Source organism: Pelodiscus sinensis, chromosome 21, assembly GCF_052426305.1.
Source record: "Pelodiscus sinensis isolate ZL-2025 chromosome 21, ASM5242630v1, whole genome shotgun sequence".
Lineage (NCBI taxonomy): Eukaryota > Metazoa > Chordata > Testudines > Trionychidae > Pelodiscus > Pelodiscus sinensis.
The window spans coordinates 28,220,752-28,243,339 of record NC_143072.1 but is presented as its reverse complement, the minus strand read 5'-3'; the positions used below and the strand labels follow the sequence as shown (position 1 = coordinate 28,243,339).

Here is a 22,588-nt window from a genome sequence, read left to right as displayed (position 1 = left end):
GCAGAGCAGCGGAACGCGCAGCCAGCTGACAGCCCAGACGCGTCTGGGCTGTCAGCTGGCCGCGCATTCCGCCGCTCTGCTGTACTCCGCTCTGCTCCCCCTCCCCCTGGTCTGCAGACGGGGGGGGGGGAAGCAGAGCGGAGCGCGCGGCCAGCTGACAGCCCAGATGCGTCTGGGCTGTCAGCTGGCCGCGCGTTCTGCCGCTCTGCTCTGCTCTGCTCCCCCCCCCCGGTCTGCAAACCATGGGGGGGGGGGGGGAGTCGCGGAGCCCAAGGGCAGCAGGATAGCCACGGCGCGTCTGGGCTGTCCCGCTGCCCGCGTGTTCCGCTGCTTTGCTCCCCGTCCCCCTGGTCTGCAGACCAGGGGGACGGGGAGCAAAGCAGAGCAAAGCCACGGAGCCCAAGGGCAGCAGGATAGCCACGGCGCGTCTGGGCTGTCCCGCTGCCCCCGTGCTCCGCGGCTTTGCTCCAGACGCCTGTGGTACAGCAGCTGGGGCGCTGCTGGTTGGTCCCGTAGCGCCGCTCTGGGTGCCACTGAACCAACCCAGCAGCACCCCAGCTGCTCTGTTCCAGGTGTCCCCTAGTCAGCAGCTGCTGAAAATGACCAGTGGCTGACTACAGGAAGCCCCTGCCCCGGGCTTCCTGGAATCAGCCGCTGATCAGTTTCAGCAGCAGCTGACTTGGGGATGCCTGGGGTTCTTAAGTTGAATCTGTATGTAAGTCAGAACTGGCGTCCAGATTCAGCCACTGTTGAAACTGATCAGTTTCAGCAGCGGCTGAATCTGGACGCCAGTTCCGACTTACATACAGATTCAACTTAAGAACAAACCTACAGTCCCTATCTTGTACGTAACCCGGGGACTGCCTGTATTATAGATTGTGTTAGGTCTATTTTATAATTGTCAGGTCTTGTTTTAATATAATACAATAATTTGATGTGTACAATTATTTGCCCATATAAAGTAATTTTTAATTTAAATATAAATTTATAATTTTTATATGATACATAACTTGTTTCGTTGAAATAAAAACAAGTATAGACGGTGGTTAATCAAATAGAAGAGGCTTCTGTGAATTTCAGATACTTTGTAAGTTTGAGATTGTACATAAACCTATAATATTCGTGCAATTGAAAAAAATTGACATATTTATTGAGATAAAATTAATATACATGTTGTGTTTTTATTTGGGAATAAATACATAAACCAAAATGTTAACAATCTCCTCCTCCTCTCCCCCAGAGCCAGGCACTCCCCCAGAACACCCCCTCCCCCCACTCTAACCCAATGCCTCTCTCCTCCCCCAGAGCCAGGGTCCCGGCTCTAACCCAATGCCTCTCTCCTCCCCCAGAGCCACACCCCTCCCCCACCCCACACACATTTCTTCCTCAGGTGCTGGGGCAGCGTGAGCACAGCAGCCAGCTGTGAGCAGGCGCTTGATGCCTGTGCAGAGCGGCCGGCTGGCTGTGAACACATGCTGGGGCGCCCAGTGCAGAGCGGCCCAGCCGGCCATGAGCAGTCACTGTGGTGCTGTGCTCCGAGCAGCCAGCGGGCCGCACTTTATTCTTTTATAAAAATGTAATGGTGGGCTGCAAAAAATTTCGATCGGGCTGCATGTGGCCTGGCAGAGGCCTGTCTGACATGTCTGGTCTAAGTCTACCTAAATATTTCCCTTCCAAACCCAAGTGGTCATACCTCCGAATAGGTTACAAGAACAGAAGTGAGTCTTGATCAGAAGCTTGTCCTGCTTCTCTCTCTTTTGTGGCCTGTGTTATAGGCAGAGGATGTTGGTTTCTAAGCTAAAGCTCTTCAGCGGGCACTAAGGATGTTAAGATGGGATTCTCTGGGTAATTGTATAGTCGATAAGCGCTGCTATGTAGCTGCAGGAGCTGGCTCCAGAGCCACCCGTGCTGCGGCTCTGCATTGTAAATATAGTAAGAGCTGCTGGGCTCTTACTACATTTAAACTGCAGAGGCGCATTGATCAGCGCATGCCAGGACTGCTTGGTCCCAGCTTGTGTGGAGTCCAGCAGCCCCTGTTTGTGGCGAACAGAGGCTAATGCCGGACCAGCCCCTGTTCAGAGTGGACAAGGCTGGCCCGTCCATGGCCAGCCCTGGCTGCCACGAACAGGAGATGGTGGCGGAGCAGTGTCTGTTCATGGCTGCCACGTACAGAGACTACTCCAGCGCCAGCCCCTATTGGCGACAGCCAGGGCTGGCTACAGACAAGGGCTGCTTGGTGGCAATAGCTCCCCACTGGGACTTCCCAGCAGCATCCCCTATTTCCCCCCACCTCTGATAGAAGCAGCAGGCAGCACCCTGGAGGCTAGTGCTGGGGGGAACCGGCTTTTAAGCTGTCTCCCCCCAGCACTGGCTCCTGCCCCCCAGGCAGCAAAGCGGGGGACACCACAGAGAGCACAAGGTGAGCAGGGACTGCTTGAATCCTTGCTCACCCAGTAGTGATCCCTGTGGCTCTTGTACATTTCAAAAGCATAAGCACCGACAGTGGGGACTGAAGCAGTCCCTGTTCGCACCGTTTCCCTGCTGTGCCTCTGCCTGTCCTGCCCCCCATGGAGATGGTGCTGGGGGGAACCAGCTTAAAGCCGGTTCCCGCAGCACCAGCTCATGCTCCTCCCTCCATTGCTGCCTCTCTCTGATAGAGGCAGCAAGTGGGGGAGGGAAGCGACTAGTCGAGTGGCTACTTGACTCTCTGATAAGCGAATGCTAGTCGACAACATCCCTAACAGGCACCATTAACAAGTATTAAAATCGCTTTTGAAAAATTCCATCCATACCAAGGGAAGCACTGCTTAATGCTCCCGCTGTTTAGGCTGCATATTTGAGCAGCTTTTCCTCTACTGATGGTGATTTAAACTGGTGAAATTCACTTTTGTAATTCATTTTTGCACAGGAAAAATAGTTGTGTGTTATGTAATCCTGATTGCTTTGCTTTGTTTCCTGCCTGGTTTGTAACATTATAGTGAGTACTTTCATAAAAGCGCATTTTAGGAACAATTGCTGTAGATTTTCAGCATTGTTTAAATGGACTTAGTTGTGTGTGATGAGCAGCAAACTTTTGGCCAGGCACAAAACTCCATTTCAATCTTCCTTTCTTCTCCATTGCAGGGTAGAGTTCACAGTAGGGGACAAGCCCATTAATAACTTCCGCATGATTGAGAGGCACTACTTCCGGGATCAGCTGCTCAAAAGCTTTGATTTTGAATTTGGGTTCTGCATCCCCAGCAGTAAAAACACTTGCGAACACATCTATGAATTCCCACAGCTCTCGGAGGATCTCAGTAAGTTCTTGCAGTCTGAGTTGCCAGCGAGGGACAATAAACTGAGGTATTTTAGAAGACTCAGTCCCAAAAGGAGCGATGTATTAAGTGGGAATGGGAGAATACAAAAGCATCTTTGTTAATAGAGAAATCACATTCTTGTTCCACAATCACTGGTGAAATGGATGGGCTTGTCTTTCTTATCCATAGAAGTTGGTCCAATGATAAATATTACCTCACCCACCTTATGCCTTTACTTTAGGGTTGATGCAGCTACATTTCATTTTGTGCTGCATTTTTAGAATTATTCCCATCAAACTGTGAAGACCTAAGTGGATCATTCAACATTGCTGTATAACTCAGTGAAACTTAGCTTCATTAATCAAGATTGTTGGAAACTAGGTGTATATGATTTGGCCCCAGTCCTGAGGGCTTTAGCTATCAGCAGAAGAGTAACTCTGTGCTGATAAGAGGTTGTATCTTTGAGGGAAATAATAGTTTGCAGCTAAAGGAATAAATCACAGACGTTCATGAGGGACTCAGTGGCTGATTTATACAAAGGGATGCAGCAGTGATTTTTTGCTGACTGCATATCATGCCAATCAGAGAATCATAGAATACTGGAACTAGAAGGGACTTCGAGGAGTCAAGTCCAGTTCCCTGAACTCATGGCAGGACCAAGCACCATCTGACAGATGTTTGTCTGACCTGCTCTTAAGTATCTCCAGAGACGGAGATTCCACATCCTCCCTGGGCAACTTATTCCAGTGTTTAACCATCTGACAGTTAGGAAGTTTTTCCTCATGTCCAACCTAAACCTCCCTTGCTGCAGTGTAATCACAACTACACTCATGACGCTGCCATGAACTTTCTTTAACAAATTTCTCAGCACTCTATGTATGAGCTGCTTAGATATTATGAGCATGGGGGTGGGGGAGGACACAGCTAAGTACCTAAATAGGACAATTTCTCTTGCTTTGGGATGACCATTAGTTGTGACCTGGACAACCATGTAAACTGTCCCTTTACACATCCTGGTATAACTGCTGAGGAAAACACCAGATGTACAGTCTCTCTTGATAATTTTTTGTGTTTTCTTCACATAATGTACAACTTCTTTTGCAGTTCGAGAGATGATCCTTCACCCCTATGAGACGCAGTCGGACAGTTTCTACTTTGTAGACAACAAGCTGGTGATGCACAACAAGGCAGATTATTCATACAGTGGAGGACCATGAGTACCGAGTGGACAGCAGAGCTGTGTTGGCCTTTCCTTTCCTGTAGAAATTGTCAGGGATTCTTCCACCTTCCTGCTTTTGACTTCCAAGGTCAGCTGAGCACAGGTCCATGATCCAAGGACTCTTTGTTGTAGTAGGAGTTTCATGACTAAACTTGTTGAAGTCTTTCATCTTCCCTGAGCTTTGAAGCAGAACCCTGTTCTTCAAGAATGCTAAATACAATCCCACATGAATGAGTGATCTTTGGTCACTGGAGTCTAAGGCTTTTTAAATAGCTCTGCGTAAAAATGGCCTGATACATCATCTAGTTAATACCAAACTAGGAATTCTGTGCCCAAATTCTCCAGATTTGTGTTTCCATTATTAAGCATATCTTTGCACGATTGCTCTATCTTAGAATGTGGTGTGGGAGAGCCTGTGAACAGGCAGAAGTCTAATGCAAATACAGAGATGCATATCTCTATCTGATCTTGTGTATGAATGCTTCAAAGGGCACAGTTGTAACCTTAACTTGATTCGTACATCCACCTAAAATTTGGATCCTGTCTTTCCTCCTGAGAAGCAAAATGTAAGTAGGATTTAGAGAGAGCTTCTCTATATCTATAACTCAGCAAATGTGTTTTCCCTCCACAGAGCATTTCCTGTTGGAAACAATGAAACTCACACTGAAGGACAGTAATTCAATGATGGGCCTGTTTTCAACTGCCCTTTTTTCTGCCTCTGTTAGCAATCTAGTCTTGAGGGTCTGCAAGTCCCCAGAAACGTTGTCCTCTTTCATTTCAGCTTGTGTGTTGTTTTTGCTGATTCATCCAGTCAAGAAGTAGATATGTTTTTTAGTTTAGCTTGTCATTATCAGTTAATGTTCAGTCTATGCCTAATGTAAGCTTTTCTGAGTCTAATTTCTTCTTTAGCTGCCTGTATAGAAGTGTACTGAGATAAGATGCTTCAGTATGGGTTGTCTTAGGAAAGTAGTTTCATTTGTCCAAGGTTATCAGAGTGAATGGGCTTTCTGGTTTCTTGTTTTGTGTGTAAATTTAAAGCATTTTATGGTAATATGTTTGTTTTTTTCTTTTGTCCCAAATTTTTGGGACCAGCTATTAATTCCTAATAGGCAGTAAGTTTGAAAGTATGGATCCTACACAGTCACTGTACAAAACAGTTTATCCAAAATGATGGTTCCGCTTCCAGTCCTGCATAAGGAGTTTAAGAACTGTTTTGCACAAGTTTCTAATGGGTATGCTGCTCTTTGGAGCTAGGAAGTAGAAAGGAGAGGCAAAAGCAAACTAACAAATCACAGAGAGTGTCTGCTGTATTATAACAATAAAATCTGCTGTACTGTACACTGATGAAAATCTGTGAAAAGATCCAACAAAGACAAAAGCTTTCTTCCTTTTGGAGGTGATTTGTAGTCATGAAACCCTCATAAAAAAGTTTGGTTCACTGGTATCAGAAAAATAAAGAATTGCAGTTTATAGCTATTTCTATGAATACTTTGTTTTCATGTCTATTTTTGAGAGTTAAATGGAGCTTTATGCATTAGCCACCAATACTGTAATAACTTTTAAAAATATACCATTTTTAGTTCCTAACACCTTTTCTCCAGTGAGTCTAATCAAAGGAGGAGAATTGCAAACCATTTCAAATGCAGCCATCTGCCCTCGGGAAGCGAGGCCTTGTCTGAGAGCTGCCATCAGTGAGATTGTCAGCAAGGGTCACAACACAAATCATTGTTAATTTAAAAAAAACACCTTACAACTGTACCCAAAAGTGTGTGTTCACATTCACTGCTAGAACAAATAGTAAATACTACCCCTATTGTCATCACCCCTTCTTTGTGCTGTATCAGACTGCAAAATCGGCCCGGAGCTGACTTGTTTGTTTTAAGATGGTTACAAGTTTTCCCAATTATTTTTCTATTAGAGACTGTTCAGTCATGTATAAATCATCAGAAAATTAAAAATAGTTTACAAAAAAGTCAGACAAATTAATTTTTGTATAGCTGGGCTTTTAAACTGTCTTGCAAATCAAGAGAATTTCCAAACTTATGCAAATACTGAACAGTTTATGAAACAGTCAGTATGTACTAATATATAAGAAAATACATGTTATAATTTCCATTTACTCATATCTTCCTTCACTCATTCATTGTTCATATTAACCTCTTTTGTGCTTAATAATAATACCAGGTACATGCAGCAAGTGTGCCCACCCAGCATTGCCAAACACATGTTCCAGGAGCAGTGAGTTAAAATGTCGCATATTATAAACATCTCAGTCCACTGCTGTAAAAGTATCAGTTCCCTGTCACCTTTTATCCCATCTTTTCACTTATTGGGCTGCCATTGCAATAATCCTTTTAGTATGTGATATTGTAATGAGACATTTGGAAAAACTCAAATTTCATCAATCTCCTGCTTTTTACACTCTTTATGCTACCTTGTGTTGCTGTTTTTAAATATTCCCTTGAAATGTTGTTTGATAGGTTTAAAAATGACAGATCTTTTGAAATAGTTAAACAAAATATGCTGTGGTTTTGCCTGCCTTTATCAAATTCTAGGAACAAAAATCTGGAGAAAGGTGATTGGTTCCCAGCAGTGCAATAAGTTATAGAATGAGCTTCTTGGTATGTTGCGTTTTATTGCAAATGGGAGATTAAGTGTAAAAAAGAATGAAATATTCATGACAGTTCTGGGACTGAATTCTGGCAAACTGTGAACACAACTCAAATTCAGGGGGTTATAGTTTCAGGCTAGAAAAATCCAATCATGATTTCTATATAAAAGTTTAACAGGCAGTCTGTTTCCCCAGGCCTATAAATAATAATGCTGATATCCTTTAAAAGAGAGGAGAAAATTTCCCAACCAATTAATCGAGTAAATTACTTGAGCACCTTTTGGCTTTGGGCTTATGTTGGCTGCTTTGTAAGTAGAGCCCTATCAAATTCACAGTTCATTTTGGTCAATTTTATAGTCGTAGGATTTAAAAAAAATACATTTCATTATATCAGCCATTTTAATCTGAAATTTCCCAGTGTTGTAATTGCAAAAAAGAAGTTGGGGGCAGGGATTTGCAAGGTTTTTGTAGGGAGATTATGGTACTGCCACCCTTACTTCTGTGCTGCTGCTGGCAGCAACAGATGGGCAGCTAGAGAATGATGGCTGCTGGCCTGGAGCCCAGCTTGGAAGGCTGTGCTGCTGCTTCTGGCAGTGCACTACCTTCAGTGCTGTGCAGCCAGCTGCTGTCACTCTCTGGCTGCCCAGCTCTGCAGATAGCTAAAGCTGGCAATAGTGGGACCTCCCAGCAACTCCCTTTTGGGTCAGGATCCCCAATTTAGGAAATGCTGGTCTCCCCCATGAAATCTGTACCGTATAGTCAGGGCCGGATTAAGGGGGGGGGCTAGCTGGGCACCCCTTACAGCTACCAGCAGGCGCCGCATGCCCAGGGCCGGGGACCACGCATACGCCATGCACTGGAGGGCGGGGGCTGTGCATGCGTCACGCGCCTGCTGCCCGGGGCGCAGGAATGGCTCGAGCCGGCCCTGAGTATAGGATAAAGTACACAAAAGACCAGATTTCATGGGAGAGACCAAATTTCAGTCCTTAACATATTTTTCATGGCCGTGAATTTGGTAATGCCCTATTTGTAAGTTGTTGGGTTTGTTTTTTTTAATCGAAGGGGGGAGGGAGGGAGTCAAAGGGACAAGACAGCCTGTGATACACTTATGAACTCTTTAGACCAGTATGATGCTTTCTGGAGAAGTATAACAAAGGCAGAATTTTCCAGTTGACTGGAATAAATATTCTGTAAGTGCAAACTGTTTTTTATTTAGAGAGCTGTATACTGTCAAATTGTTTCCAACTTTTACATCTAAGATTAATACAAAAAGAAAAAGGCCTTAGATAATGGACAGATTCCATTTCTGCTCTGGCTGCTCATGCAGAAGTATGCTGTGTAATGCACGTGATATCTGTGAAATATACATGGAAAAATGTCTGGAAGCTTTCCAATACATTCATTGTGTTAGTGTCATTTTATGAGGAAACTTATTTATTTGTCTTCAGATGAGAGGAAAAATTTGTTTAAGAAATTTGTTACAAAATAAGCCCCAGAAGGACATCACTTTTTTGAGATGTGAAGGAAATAATCTGGGCGTAGGAGATTATTTTAAAACTAAATGTTTATAAGATGCTGCGTGCCTTCTACTACTAGTGGCTTGAATAGGAATTAAAAGTACTTGGCACCTTTCTAGAATTAGGCCCATGACTTCTTTTTAAAATTGATACCTTATTTTTGGCAAAAAGTAGAATTGCAATTAAAAACATTTTTTCATTGTTCCTAGAATGCTCTTTAGTAGTCTTTCCATGCAGCTGTCACTCTGTGTATTTAATATTAATCCATGTTGGGCTTTCCTTTTTGTACAGTCTCTGAATCCTAGCTTTCCAAATGTGTACTGCATTCACTTTAACTCAACAGGACAAGACAGTTCACCTTCAAATTGTACCCGCTTCCCCACTTCCACTGTATTGAGAACTCTATGTATGACAGTACTGTTTGGGACCCTAGTTTGCAATGGTATAAAGGATTATCTCTAACTTCATGTCAGAAGTGAAGTGAGGATAAAAGAGCAAGAGAGGTAATCAAGATGACCAGCTTTTAGAGATTAGATGTTCCTTATTACAAATATATCATGGCTTTTATTATTTGTTGAATTAATTTTGTAAACCTCTTTTTACTCTCTGGGATCACACATTAATATTTTACCTCCACTGTTGTTCACTTAAGTGAAGATTAAGCTGGTCAGAGTCCCTGCTCTGGCTAACATTCATAGACTTTAAGGCCAGAAGGGACCCTCGTGATTACCTAGTCTGCCCTCCATTGACATAACTCTTCTTGTAGTAAATTATGTCTCAATTTAGTTATTCTAAGTGGACAAAATATTGGACTTTATCTCTTTTCTAGGTCTTGATAATGTAAGTTCCTTGGAACTATAGGGATGTTCTCAAATAGTTAATTCAACTGCAATAGTAACAAATTAACATCTATACTATATGGTCCAATATTTAATAGATTGCTAGACTAGAAATGTATTATTACACTGGACAAATGCTTTCAAGACCATTGAACCAATAACCATAAAGAGATAAGATTTCTGCAAATTCACTATATATCCTTTGTGCATTAATTGAATATTCCATGTCGTCATTGACTGGGGAAATTTTTTGAGCCTGATTAAATGTAGGCAGTCTCTTGATTTAAAGATTAAAGACAAACAACTGGTATGTTAATGTTCTTGCTTACAATCTCTCTTGTATTACAGCTTTCTTGTATAAGCAGATCAGTAGGATGGAACTGGTTGGCTTCTCTGTCAGCCATTTGGGTCCCATTGAAAATGTTCATATATGGTAGCAAAATTGCAACCTGCAACTGCACATATCTTTAATATAGCAATGCAGGCTAAATATCCTGACAGACTTCATCTTAGTCCATACTATCTACACATGCATCAAGGAGGGAGCACAGTTTATCAGAACCTGGTCTCCACGGTTAAACATTTGTTAAAGTAGGAAGCAAATGCAACGTGCTCCATTTTATGCCAGTGAGATACAACCATAGGGCTTAGGGAAGTGGCCGATGCTGTTGTAAAGCTTGAACACCTTGAGCTACAGGTTGAACCTCTCTAGTTTGGTACTCTGTGGTCCGGCAACATCCTTGGTCCAGCATGATTTGAATTAGCCAGATGTCCACTTACCAAGGGTGTGGTCAAGTTTCTCATTGTCCTGTTAAGTTTGTTTACAGCCACCAGTCCTGGCTCTCAGTGTTCTGTGCTGTTGTTTAGCTCGAATTTACCCCCAAAATGTCTCCTAAGATCCCAGTAAGCAGTGGCAGTGTTGGCAATGCTGCTAGACAATATTGATCTCCTGTGGTTCAGCAAATTTTCTGGCTTGGCACTGGTCAGGTTCAGAATTAGGGAGATTTAACCTGTATTATAAAAGACTGTGTGTGGGTGTGTGGGCTTTTCTGTTGAACTATCCTTAGATTGTGAACAGTTGGGGGTAGGAACTCTGTTTAAACAGCATCTATCGTTTAATTCATACTCCTGTACTAGAAATGACATTCAACTCCATGCTTCACACGTATTGTAAGACTAACATGTTAATAAATATTTGTAATCTGTGTGAGTAATTGAATTGGTAAATAGCTCCAGTTAACCAGGTCTGACTAGGAACTGGATTCCAGGAACCGGAGCTACCTACCACTTGAAAGAAACAGAAGTTGAACAGCTGAGAAACTACATGGTAGATTTTGGTTAACTGGGGCTAAGAACTTGTAAGGTCCTGACAGCTTTAAATAATTTTCTGTTAAATGAAGAAAACTTTGGCTTATGGCTTATGTTAGCGATTGTTTTTCTAAACCCCAAATGTAAGTACTGTGAAGTTTGCATACATGTTTTAATTTTAAATCAGGTTTTTACTTACATTCTCTAATTGTTCTGTGTCAACATGCCAACAGCATTATCTTCTGAATCATGGCGTAGTCCAGCCATGGCCAACCCGCAGCTCACAAAGCCGCTCCTGCACGTCCTGTCCCATCCCCCCTAACCCCCGCCCTCCACCGGCCCTCGGCTCCCCTGTGCTCACTGGGTCGGCGATTCAAAATGGCACCCAAGATGGCCTAGGCCTAAGCTTGCTTGTTCCTTAGGAGCAACCTCCTTTTTTTCCCCTTGATATTTCTGGTGCGGCTCTTAGCATTTTTTCCGACACTGTTTCGGCTCTCTTTGTTAAAAGGGTTGGCTACCCCTGGCATAGTCTAAACAGATGGTACTGTGTGTAGAGTCCATTTATATGGTTTAGTGAACACTGCCCTAGAATCACTGTGCTAATGCCTACTGTAATGTCTGATTTTATTTTAATGCTACACTGAATGCCTGCCTAAATGTGATTTTTGCATAAAATCAGTTTGGATTGTCTGTATTAAAATACGTATTTATAAAATAAAAATATATTTTTGGTGGAAGGAAAGTAAGAATCGAGGCATAATTCTGTTGGAATAATGTTAGCAACATTTTTATTGTTTGTTTTATATATATGTTTATTGTTGTCTAACTTAAGTTTCTAGTAAGCACATCCACTGTTGCTCCCTTAGTGGAAACACTGCATTGCTATGCAGAGAATCTGGGATTGGAAGAATTAGGATTGTTTTTCTTCTGGAACTGATGGAAACTGAGCATGTTGCCATGAAGAATATAAACCCTGGCATTAAATACACCTGACTGGCATTGGTTTCAGCACTTAGTTTGCTTTGTTTGTAGATACCGCAGGCAAGGGCTCGGGAGGATGAGAATAATTCAGAATAAAGAAAATTAGAATACGATTTTAAGATCTCCCTATAAAGGTAGGAGTCTAGCAATGAATACAAGGAGTACAAATAGTGAGTACAGACACTCACTCAAAACTATTTAATATGGTCAGGCCAGCCATCAATATTTATAGGCTAGGGAACATGCTTAAATATTTCCATTATTTTGGAAAAGGGATTAAAATGTATATCTTTCATTAGCAAATGTTTCTTTTCCTGTAACAAACGTCAAAATGTTAAAAAAATTAAAAGTAAATTATTGATCCTAAAAATGGTGGTGATTGGTTCTTTGCATTGAACATTGGTGTTCTGTGAGATTACCTAGAGATTTACGTAATGTTGCTTGGGTCTTTAACTCAAATAAGTTTTGGTTTTTTCTTCATTTATGGGACTGGAGATGAGGCGTTGCGTATGCAGGCTGCCCGGGGGGAAGAGAGGACAACCTCAGTACTTTCTCACTGCAGCAGCTTGGGGCCAGGTGAGAAAAGCATTTGTACATGGCTGCAGCGGCAGGCACTGCCAGGGGAGTGGTGCATGTCCCTGAGCTAGAGGACAGACACACAAACAAATATATAGGAAATATCTGTCCTTTACTCCACCCCTGCCCCCTGCTGGCCCAATGGAGTTACAGCTGTCCTAGTCCCCATCTCTGGCCCCTTGCTGCCACTCCTCCCCCCGCCCCCGTGTCTGTCCTACCAGATCCCTTTGTTTCCTTTTTATGAGAAACAATCAAATTCCATGCACATCCCATTGTCCTAGTACAATCAAACCCTGACCTTGCTGTAAGAGAAAGCTGCATACCAAATTTGGTGGTCCTAGCTCCTTCCATTTAGGAATTCTTGGACAACCGGACTCACAGACAGATGCATATTTGTAAAATATATAGTAAGATGTATGGAAGTATGTTTTACCGCAAACTGTCCACTAGAAATACTACTAGAATGTTAAACCAATGATGGAAGCATAACAAAGCACGAAAAGTACAGTGAAAGGTAAATTATTAAAACTCAGTTTTTAAATCTTAGGTGGTGGTCAGTAAAGATGCTGGCTTTTTAAACTTGATCATTTTAAAATATTACAACATTGCTTCAATATTTAGTCTCTTTATTAAATCCTCCAGCATTAGAATTAACCTTGGGACCTGTTGTTTGCCTATTCATGTGTGCTTTTGATACAAAGGGAAGTAGGTCAGACACCAGTACACTACCCTTCTACTTTATCACACAGCACACACTTGCTATAACAGGGGTTCCACTGGCATGGAGTCTCAGGATATGTCTACACTTCGTGGCTATTGTGGGATGGCTTCCTCGTCTTAACCAGCTGGCCCTTATTTCAAAATATTTTTCAAAATAACAGGCGTGCTATTTCCGTAACCCTTGTTTCATGAGGGTTAAGGGATGTCTCGAAATAGTGCATTATTTTGAAATTTGGCATTTAGATGTGCCAAATTTCAAATAAGCTATATCGAAATGAGATATGCAATTTGTGTAGCGCAAATTGCATATCTTATTTCGAGTTTAAGGTGCTATGTAGATGCACCCTTACTCATTTCACAGTGAAAAGAGGAGCGATTTTGAACAACAGGTTCAAGTATAGATTAATGTTATCAATAAGAAGTGTAAAGGCAAACTGTGTGGCAAATAAGATTTGAATGATTAACTATCTGAGGAAATGGGTCATATATGTGAATGGCTTAAAAAAGCAAAAAACTTCCTCTATAGTTTGCCTGTTTTTTGGTCTTTTTGTGAAGTGTTTTTGGAAGGGACATAGTTACTTTTACTTTTAACCCACTTTTTGAAATGGATATTGAAACTTGTAATTGGAAGACTGTATTAGTTTTGGAAATATTTAGAGGAAAAGATTTTATTTTCCAAGCATTTGGTTCAAGATCTGAAGACAAATTTAAATTTACAGGAAAAAGAGAAGAAATTTGAAATAAAATGTGGTAACTGGAAAAAAAGGTGGTAACCTCTATAAACTAGTGACCTGGAAAATGACTCAGATACAGGTTGAACCTCTCTACTCCAGAACTCTAGTCTGGAAACCTCCATTGTCCAGAATGATTTGTTAGCTAGATGTCCACTTTTGATGGGCGTGGCCAAGTTTCCTGTGGTCCCTTAAAGTTTGTTTACAGCCATCAGTTCTAGCTCTGTTATTTATCTCTAGTTTACCCCTAAATGTCCTCTAACAGCCCAGTAAGCAGTGGAAGTGTTAAGCTGCTAGACAATATTGACCTCTCATGCTCCAGAAAATTCTCTGGTTTGAAACCAGTTAGGTCCAGAGGGTGCTGCACTAGAAAGGTTCAACCTGTATCAGGATGGTGGAATTATTTTGGGACATAAACTGTGTGGCTACGTCTACACTGGCCCCTTTTCCGGAAGGGGCATGTAAATTTCTCTAGTCGTCGTAGGGAAATCCGCGGGGGATTTAAATATCCCCCGCGGCATTTAAATAAAAATGTCCGCCGCTTTTTTCCGGCTTTTAAAAAAGCCGGAAAAGAGCGTCTAGACTGGCCCCGATCCTCCGGAAAAAGTGCCCTTTTCCGGAGGCTCTTATTCCTACTTCGAAGTAGGAATAAGAGCCTCCGGAAAAGGGCACTTTTTCCGGAGGATCGGGGCCAGTCTAGACGCTCTTTTCCGGCTTTTTTAAAAGCCGGAAAAAAGCGGCGGACATTTTTATTTAAATGCCGCGGGGGATATTTAAATCCCCCGCGGATTTCCCTACGACGACTAGAGAAATTTACATGCCCCTTCCGGAAAAGGGGCCAGTGTAGACGTAGCCGGTATGTATTAAACAGAACTGGAGCTGCTCTCCTGTGCAATCTGTAATGCTTACCCCGTAGAATCAAATTCAGAATGTAAGTACAGTACACAGGTGTAACCTCTGTCTGTTCTGTGGATTGAAATGTAAGTATACAGGGTTAAGACTGGTGCAACACAAATTAATATGAGGAATAATCTAATCTCAGTTCTTGGTACTTCTGGTTATGTTAATCCTAGCATTACTGGGGAACAATGTTGCTCATTAATTTGTCATTAAACTCAGTGAAGCTGAGTAATGCTGGTGGCAGTTAAATTAAAACGAGGGATGTTAAGGTCTAGTCAACTATCCAATAAGCAAATGCTTATCCGATAGTCGAGGTGAATAGTTGGTCCCCCCCCTTGCTGTCTATCACAGGCAGAAATGAGGGGAAGAAGGGATACTTCAAAGGGGCAAATCAGCTGTGTGGCTGCCCCTTTGAAATAGCGAGGCCCCAGCCTCTTCCCTGCCTTCAAGGAAGAAGGGACAACCACAGCTGGGCAAGCCCCAGAACGCCTTCCCTGCAATAGGCTGGCTGCAGCAAGAGCAGTGTCTGGTAGCCCTAGTGAGCCACACGCTGCCAGCAGTGCCTCCTTGACAGTTAAGGAGGCATGTGGGGCCTGAGGGAAGGGAGGGAGGGGGAAATCCCTTGCAGGAGTGGGAGGGGAAGGGAAGCACCCCCTCCCACTCCCTTCCCTGCATGGGGAGCCTTTAGGGAGGAAGGAAGGGGTGGCCACAGCCACGTGAGCTCCAAAACCCCTTCCCAGTATGGGGAGCTGGGAAAAGTGAGGTGCATTTTTAGCACATCAAGGGGTTTTGTGGATTTTTTGAAAGAGGGTGCTGTGTACTTTTTTTTTGTGCTTCTTACTTTTGGCCCCCAATCGATATCTCTGTGGGTTAACAGTCCCCCAGACACACACAAAAGTTCCCCACCCCTGCTCCAAAACAAAGGAATCTATTAAAATGTCTGTAGGCTGGGTTACCAATTCTAATGATAAGAATAAAGACACTGATTGGTTGGCAGATTGCAAAGCCAATTTCTCCTTCCTTTAACATCAAGTTATGTATGGGACACATCCAGCCTGCTTAATTAGCCTCATTAACACAGGTCCTCCAATTGACAGATACTTCTGCTGTTATAATATATGGAGATAGAGAGGTATCGCTCATAGAGCTGGAAGGGCAAGTCCAGTCTCCCGCCTTCACAGCAGAACTAAGTACCATCCCTGACAGATATGCCCCCGATCTCTAAATGGTCCCCTTGAGGACTGAGCTCACAACCCTGGGTTTAGCAGATCACTGCTCAAACCACTGAGCTATTCCTCCTCCTTACATACCTCTCTTGGTTTCTGTTATTACTACTCTGATTCATCTGATGAAGTGGGTTTTGTCCACCAAAACTCATGATTCTATATATATTTTAGTTAGTCTCTAAGGGTACGTCTAGATTACATGCCTCTGCCGACAGAGGCATGTAAAATAGGCTACCCAACATAGTCAATGAAGTGGGGATTTAAATATCCCCAGCTTCATTAACATAAAAATGGCTGCTGTGCTGGCTCAGCTGATTGGCAGCACAGCGCGCGAGTCAAGATGCAGCTCGCTCGACAAGGGAAGTCTTTGTCGACCGCTCCTGTAAACCTCATTTCACAAGGGATAAGGGATCGGACAACAAAGGCTTCCCTTGTCGAGCGATTCGCGTCTTGACTCGCGTGCTGTGCTGCCAATCAGCTGAGCCAGCACAGCGTGGTGGCCATTTTTATTGAAGCCGGGGATATTTAAATCCCCGGTTCATTGACTATGTCAGGTAGCATGTAATCCAGACGTACCCTAAGGTGCTACAGAGCTACTTATTGTTATAAGAATACAACATGGCTATATTTCCAGAACTCTATCAGTGGTGGCTCCTTTCTTAAGACATTCGGCTTATCAGTTACAACCTCCTTATAGGAGAGGGGCCTGCAGGGAGTGTAGGGATGTAAAATTCCATTTAACTAGTTGACTAGTTAAATGTAATGTGTAACCAGTTACCCGATTAAAGGGAGGGCGTGTGGGGCGGGGGGCACCGAGACCAGCCTGGAGCAGCCCCATAACCTCAGGCAGGAGCTGCTCCAGCCCCTACTGGTTAACCTTTCACATCCCTATGTGGTGGTGCTTTTCACTTGTCAGTTGACTTATCTTAAAGCCCACATGAGCACAATTTACCAGCTGCTAAAACAGTCTCCCTGCAGCAATGTGGCTGCTCTCTCCACGTCTGTCTCCACTTTGCGCTGAGGTGAGCTCCCTGCTCAGGGAGACACCCTTGTGCTAAGGCTCATTGAGCTAGCACGCCAGCAATAGTAGAGCCACAGCAGCAGCATGGGCAAGAGGAGCTCACCGCAACAAGTGCACGCCCGTCAGACACACTAGCGTAGGAGTCTCCAACCTTTTTACACCCAAGATCACTTTTTAAAGGTCAGGGCAAGCCAAGATCTAACCCTAACCCTTCCCCAAGACCCTGCTGCTTGCTTGAGGCCCCGCCCTCTCCATCACTTGCTGTCCCCAGCCCTTACTCACTCTCACTGGGTTGAGACAGGATGTGTAGGCTCTGGGGTGGGAATGAGGGATGTGGATGTGGGAAGGGGTGAGAGGTGCAAGCTCTGGGAGGGAATTTGGGTGCAAGAGGAGGTGGAGAAGGGGCTGCTGGCTCAGGGAGGGGACTCCAGGCTGGAGCATGTTGGTCAGGGTGGATGGTTGGGGTGCTGAGCAAGCCACAGGTTTGTGGATGTGAGGGTGCAAGAGTTTGGGTTGGGGTATATGAGGGGCTCGGGGTGGGGGGGTTGGGAGTATGATGGGCTCAAGAGACAGATTTGTGGTGTGTGGATGGTGCAGGAGTGTTGTGGCACAAGACTGGGGATGTGGGTGGTGCAGGAGTTTGGGGTGTGATGGGGCTCAGAACAGAGGGTTCAGGTGCATGATGGGTTCCAGGCTGGAGAGTGTGTGGGGTGCAGGAGTGTTATGATGCTGCATCCAGATGGAGGCTTGGCCCCAATTGGGGGCTTGTTGGCCAGGCTTCATTTTTAAATAACATATTACGTCCAACACAAAAGGTTTCAGCATTGTCTGTATTTATGGGCGGGGCAGGGAACCTGGTTTGGGTCAGGGGCCCCATCGAAAAATCAGCTGGGGAGTGATGCAAAAAAAAAAAGTCTCCAAAAAGCCCCCAAGCCTCCCTGATGTGGCTCCAACTGAGACACCTCAGTCCTTTGGTGCTCCAGCCCCATGGAGAGGGTAGGCAGGACTGCGGGTCAAGACCTCAGGCCAGATCCGGTTGGAGCCTCAGGGCTTTCTCCTCCACCCTCTGCAGAAAGCTGGTGCTAGTGCTTTAATCTTGCAAGGAGGGGGGGGGGCATGAGGCTGGAGCACCAGGCAGGCGGTGGTTCCCTACTGGGTCATCCCGTGTTGGGCCCCAGACCCAGAAGTGGAAGCAGAGCCGGAGGTAGCTGCCACTGCCCCCCTGGCTCTCCTGCAGCAGAACTAGGGGCCATTGTGGAGCCCAAGGAGCCCCAAAGAGGGGCTGTGGGAGCTCCAAGCCATGGCTGCCACTTCTGTTTCTGCAGAGGCGGGGGGGAGGGGGGGAGAAGGTGACAGAGGGTACGTCTACACTACAGCGCTAGTTCGAACTAAGCTAATTCGAACTAACGCGTCTAGAACTAAAAACTAGTTTGAATTAGCATTTTGCTAATTCGAACTAGCAAGTCCACATTGAGTGGACTCTGAACAGGGCTTAAGGATGGCCGGAAGCAGTGCTGGCAGGGCATAAGAGGAGGACTTAGAGCGTGGAGATGCTGTCTCAGGCTAGCCGAGGGCTGCGCTTAAAGGGTCCCGACCCCCACCCCGGACAGAGAGTTCTCAGGGGTGCCCTGCTTGCACAGAAGTTCTGGCTTGGAGTGCCCGGAGTACCCACACTGGGCAGATCACACCACTCGGCCATCAGCCCGGCTGCACTTGCCGCAGGCTGCCATCTGGGGAGAGGGAGCAATTGGGGGGCTGCAGGAGAGCTTCCACCCCCAGAAGCCCGCAGAGCCAGCCCAGTCCTCCCCCGATCACTCGGTGGGCGCACAGAAATGGCCCGGTGGGCACCATGGCGCCTGCGGGCACCGCATTAGGGACCACTGCTTTAAGGTGCTACTAGACTGTTGTTTTTTAAGTGTTTTCTGGTACAGACTAACTCGGCTCCCTCTGAAGCTTCTAAATAGATGTAGGTAAATAAGCTGAACGCAAAATGCTGGTTTTTTGTGGGCGGGGCAATTAAAGTGTGACACTAGGACCCATTTTGGACAATTTCATGTTCATGGGATTTTAAAAGTAGTAAAATGTCACAGTTTCACCTATTGAAATCTGATCCCTTTCATAATTGTAGGGCTCCTGATCAGAAGAAGTTTGGGGTGGGGGGTCATCACACTTATTATAGGGGGTGGTTGTACTGCTCTCTTACTGCTCCACTGCTGCAGGACAACCACTGCCTTCACCTGCTGGCAAGGAGCTCAGCTCAAAAAGCAGAATCACCACCTGCAGCAGCACAGAAGGCTGGCATGGGATGGTATCCCCACCCTTTCTTCTATGCTTTTGCCTGCAGAGCTGGGCCCTCGGGCTATGTCTACACTACACTGTTCTTCTGGAAAACGCTATGCAAACTGTAATTTGCATAGCTTTTCCCACTTCTTTTTTCGGAAGAGGCTTTTCTGACACTGGGCGAAATGTCAAAAAAGAAAACCTTTTTCAGAACATCCCTTCTGCCTCGGAAAACGTCTGCTCTTCTGAAAATGTTTTTGGAAGAGCAGACGCGTTCCCTGGATGCAGCAGAGTTTTTCTGGGATACTGTCGTGTAGACATAGCTTCTGTCTGCATTGACAGGGGCATGAAGAGAAATAAGAGGGAAATGCCCCTGAAAAAAATGTCTACAAGGGCTAAAGAATATGCAAAGCTGTCAGCTAGTTATCAACACAAACACAGCTCATCTGCAGACCTGGGTTTCTCCAGTGCCATGTTGGAGCTTGTAGAGAAGAAAGGAGACTAAAAGTGCTGACCTTCTGACATCCCTCCTATGACTATGAAGCTATCTGCCTGGAAGCAGGCCATCCTAATGGTTAGAGACATAGCTGATGAATTAACTAAGAGAAACAAAGTGGTGATACTACAAAAAGGTCAGTTCTAAACCCATAGAACCCCATCCAAAGACCCATTAGAATAAAGAAAATGACTATCAAGAAGAAAAATAAATGAAATAGTCTCCTAACTTGGGAAATATGGATACACAAAGCATAAACTTTGCATCAAATTATTGCCACCGAAGACAGGTTTTCTAGCTGCTTTCAATGCGAGGGAGTTTTATTTTGGTTTGTATGTAATTATTGTACTGTATTCCTATACTGCATAGCACATGGATATTTGTTGTGGTTTCCCAAATACGTTCAGTTTGTTAGCTCATTTTTTTTCTATTGCAGTTTTAGAACAGCTAAAAGAAGTGTTGTATCAATACAGAGGGAGCTGAAACTGACCATTCTTCCTCCCTTTAATACCAGGAGTTATTTATTTCAATCCCCCATTATTAGTGGGAGAATTCAAACTGCTAGGCCTTAACCATATCAGATTTTCAACTAACAATATAAACATCTAGAATTGACAGTGTTTACACCAGTGCAGCACAATTTGCGCTTGAGGTGTTTAACTTAGGGTAAGTATTGCACAAATCACATTGCATCCATGTAAACCTATGTTAGGAGTTTGCACTGGAGCAGTTACATCACTGGAAGAAATGTCGGTATAAAGTTTACTGAACACAGACCTAGGGGAATATGGCTTAATCTTATTTTTGTAAAGTTCTTATGTTTCTATAAGTGTATCATTCTATGTTCAAATGTGCTTAACAGCCTTGTGTGTCAATTTTATGGATGCTGAATGTGAAACGAATTATCTAAGCATAAATATTTTGGTGCAAATATGTATTTACTAGTATAGGAAAACAAGGGCGAGTGAGAAAGTAAATAGCACTCAGTAATAAAAATAAATATATACTAAAACTTTCTTTGCTAACCAGCCAATAGATCAAAGGGCCAATGAAAGTTCTTCCATTCTCAGTTTAGGGCCAAATTCTAATACCCTTAATCATGATAATTAGTACCATAATAGACAAGGTACCTGTCCCACTAAATTTAGTGCTATTCCTTTTGGAGTTAGATTCTAAATGTTTAATAAAACAGGTTACATCATTATAGAATTCTTTCCCGTTCCTATTCAAATCAGAGATGGGGATCTTTATTTGAAGAAGACATAGTTTCAGCTCCTTCAAAGCCTGGCCCCATTCTAACATGTGCTATGCAAGGCAATTAAGATACTTAACTAATCTTTTCCATCCACATGCAGAGTATTTTTGTGTGCATGTGCACCACCAGTAGAAACAAAAACCTAGTTGTGGGTGCTCTACTAATCAACGGGGCGACATTTGAATCTCTTCTGAGCGGCCACACAAGGGAACACTGCTTAAAACTCAATCCTGCAACCTCTACTTACGGGAGTAACTGCAGGATCCAGCACTTTTGGTAGATGAGCTGTCCACTTGATTGGAGGTCAGGGTTGGTATTTCAACTAAGTGTATTAGCAGACATGTAGCACTATGTTACTCACTTTCTTAATTTTTGAAAAGTGTTCCTGAGTGGAACAATACTTAGTCTGCTGATGAAACATATCGTGTCAGTTTTGGAACTCGTGCATACTAGTTTTATTTGTTCAATATGGAATTGTTCACTCCTCATTCCTTGATCAAAGTTCTTGTCAATGCATCAAATGTTGACACATCTTCCACCATCATCCTAAAACTTTGTGAAGAAATAATCCTGTCTCTTTCTCCATATGGCAAGAAGTGTCTAAGTTAAAATTGTATGTGTTTAGCTGCCTTCACAGAAGAATCCATTAGTTTGGTGTAAAACTTCAGTCTTCCAATTATATTACCGAGTTCAGGGAAGCAGGGAAAAGACAAGCAGTTTGTTTCTCTCTTGAGCTTGTAAACAGCTTCTTTTTGTTTGTCCTAAGGTTGGAAATGTCAGAAAGTCAGTAAACACTTATTAAATAGCATTTTTGGTATGTAGTAGCCTAAGTAAAATGTTTGAGCACAGGTATAAAATAACTTTATTCAAGTATTACAAAAATATGGAAACATTAAAACTGAATCAAATACTTATGTGGTAGGATTTGATTGGTAGTTTCTGAAAGCACCTACAAACAAATTATGCTTTTGATTGTCAAGGACTGTGTTCAGAGAAAAATGTCCAAGATACGTAACACGAAATTATCTTACCAGTTTAAAACTTTGCTGTTTCCATAATATATGTTTACCATATACCGTGGTTTATATAGAGTACAGGTATTTAAATGAGGTGCAAAGACTGTTAATTGAAAATACCTTGCAAGATAGATACTGACAATAAAACAAGTGAATTTTCCTCAGATAAGATTTATGGATGATAAAAGGGAAATGTATGCGTGGCATCCTTCTTTATCCATAATTCTTACCACAAGAAAAGCTCAGAGCATTTTGTAAAATCAAAAAAAATGTTGTTAGTACCAAAACAAACACATTTAGAGAGATTATGAAATGTAAATTGAGCATTTAAAAAAAGACAGTTTTAAAAACATACTAAACTTTTATAGGAAAAGGTTATACAATTGGATGAAGAAATGGTGAACAAAAATCCTTTTGTTTTCTAGTCCACTCTTTGTGATGCTGAGTACACTGAGATTTCTAGAAGTATACTTTTTTTCACTAAAAATTGGACCTTTATAGTGCAGACTTCCATCACCTGGCAACATTTGTGATGTTCCCAGGCTGGAGCACTCGTGGGGAAAAGCCAGGCCCTGCTCTCAGCAATTCCTCCCTTG

The 22,588-nt window shown here is 43.5% G+C and overlaps 1 protein-coding gene across 3 annotated transcripts in view; it reads left to right on the top strand.

Annotated features, from left to right (window-relative positions):
- The window catches only part of UNC119 (unc-119 lipid binding chaperone), a 46,473-nt gene extending 40,482 nt beyond the window's left edge, over positions 1 to 5,991 (top strand). For 2 of the 3 annotated variants that reach the window (XM_025188643.3, XM_025188644.3), the window contains exons 4-5: positions 3,124 to 3,296; positions 4,401 to 5,991. In XM_025188643.3, coding sequence (XP_025044428.2) covers positions 3,124 to 3,296; positions 4,401 to 4,513 — 286 coding nt within the window. In that variant the 3' untranslated portion in view covers positions 4,514 to 5,991. Of the gene's footprint in view, positions 1 to 3,123; positions 3,343 to 4,400 lie in introns of all 3 variants that reach the window. The other variant, XM_025188645.3, reaches the window with a different exon arrangement.
- Positions 5,992 to 22,588: the final 16,597 nt, after the last annotated feature.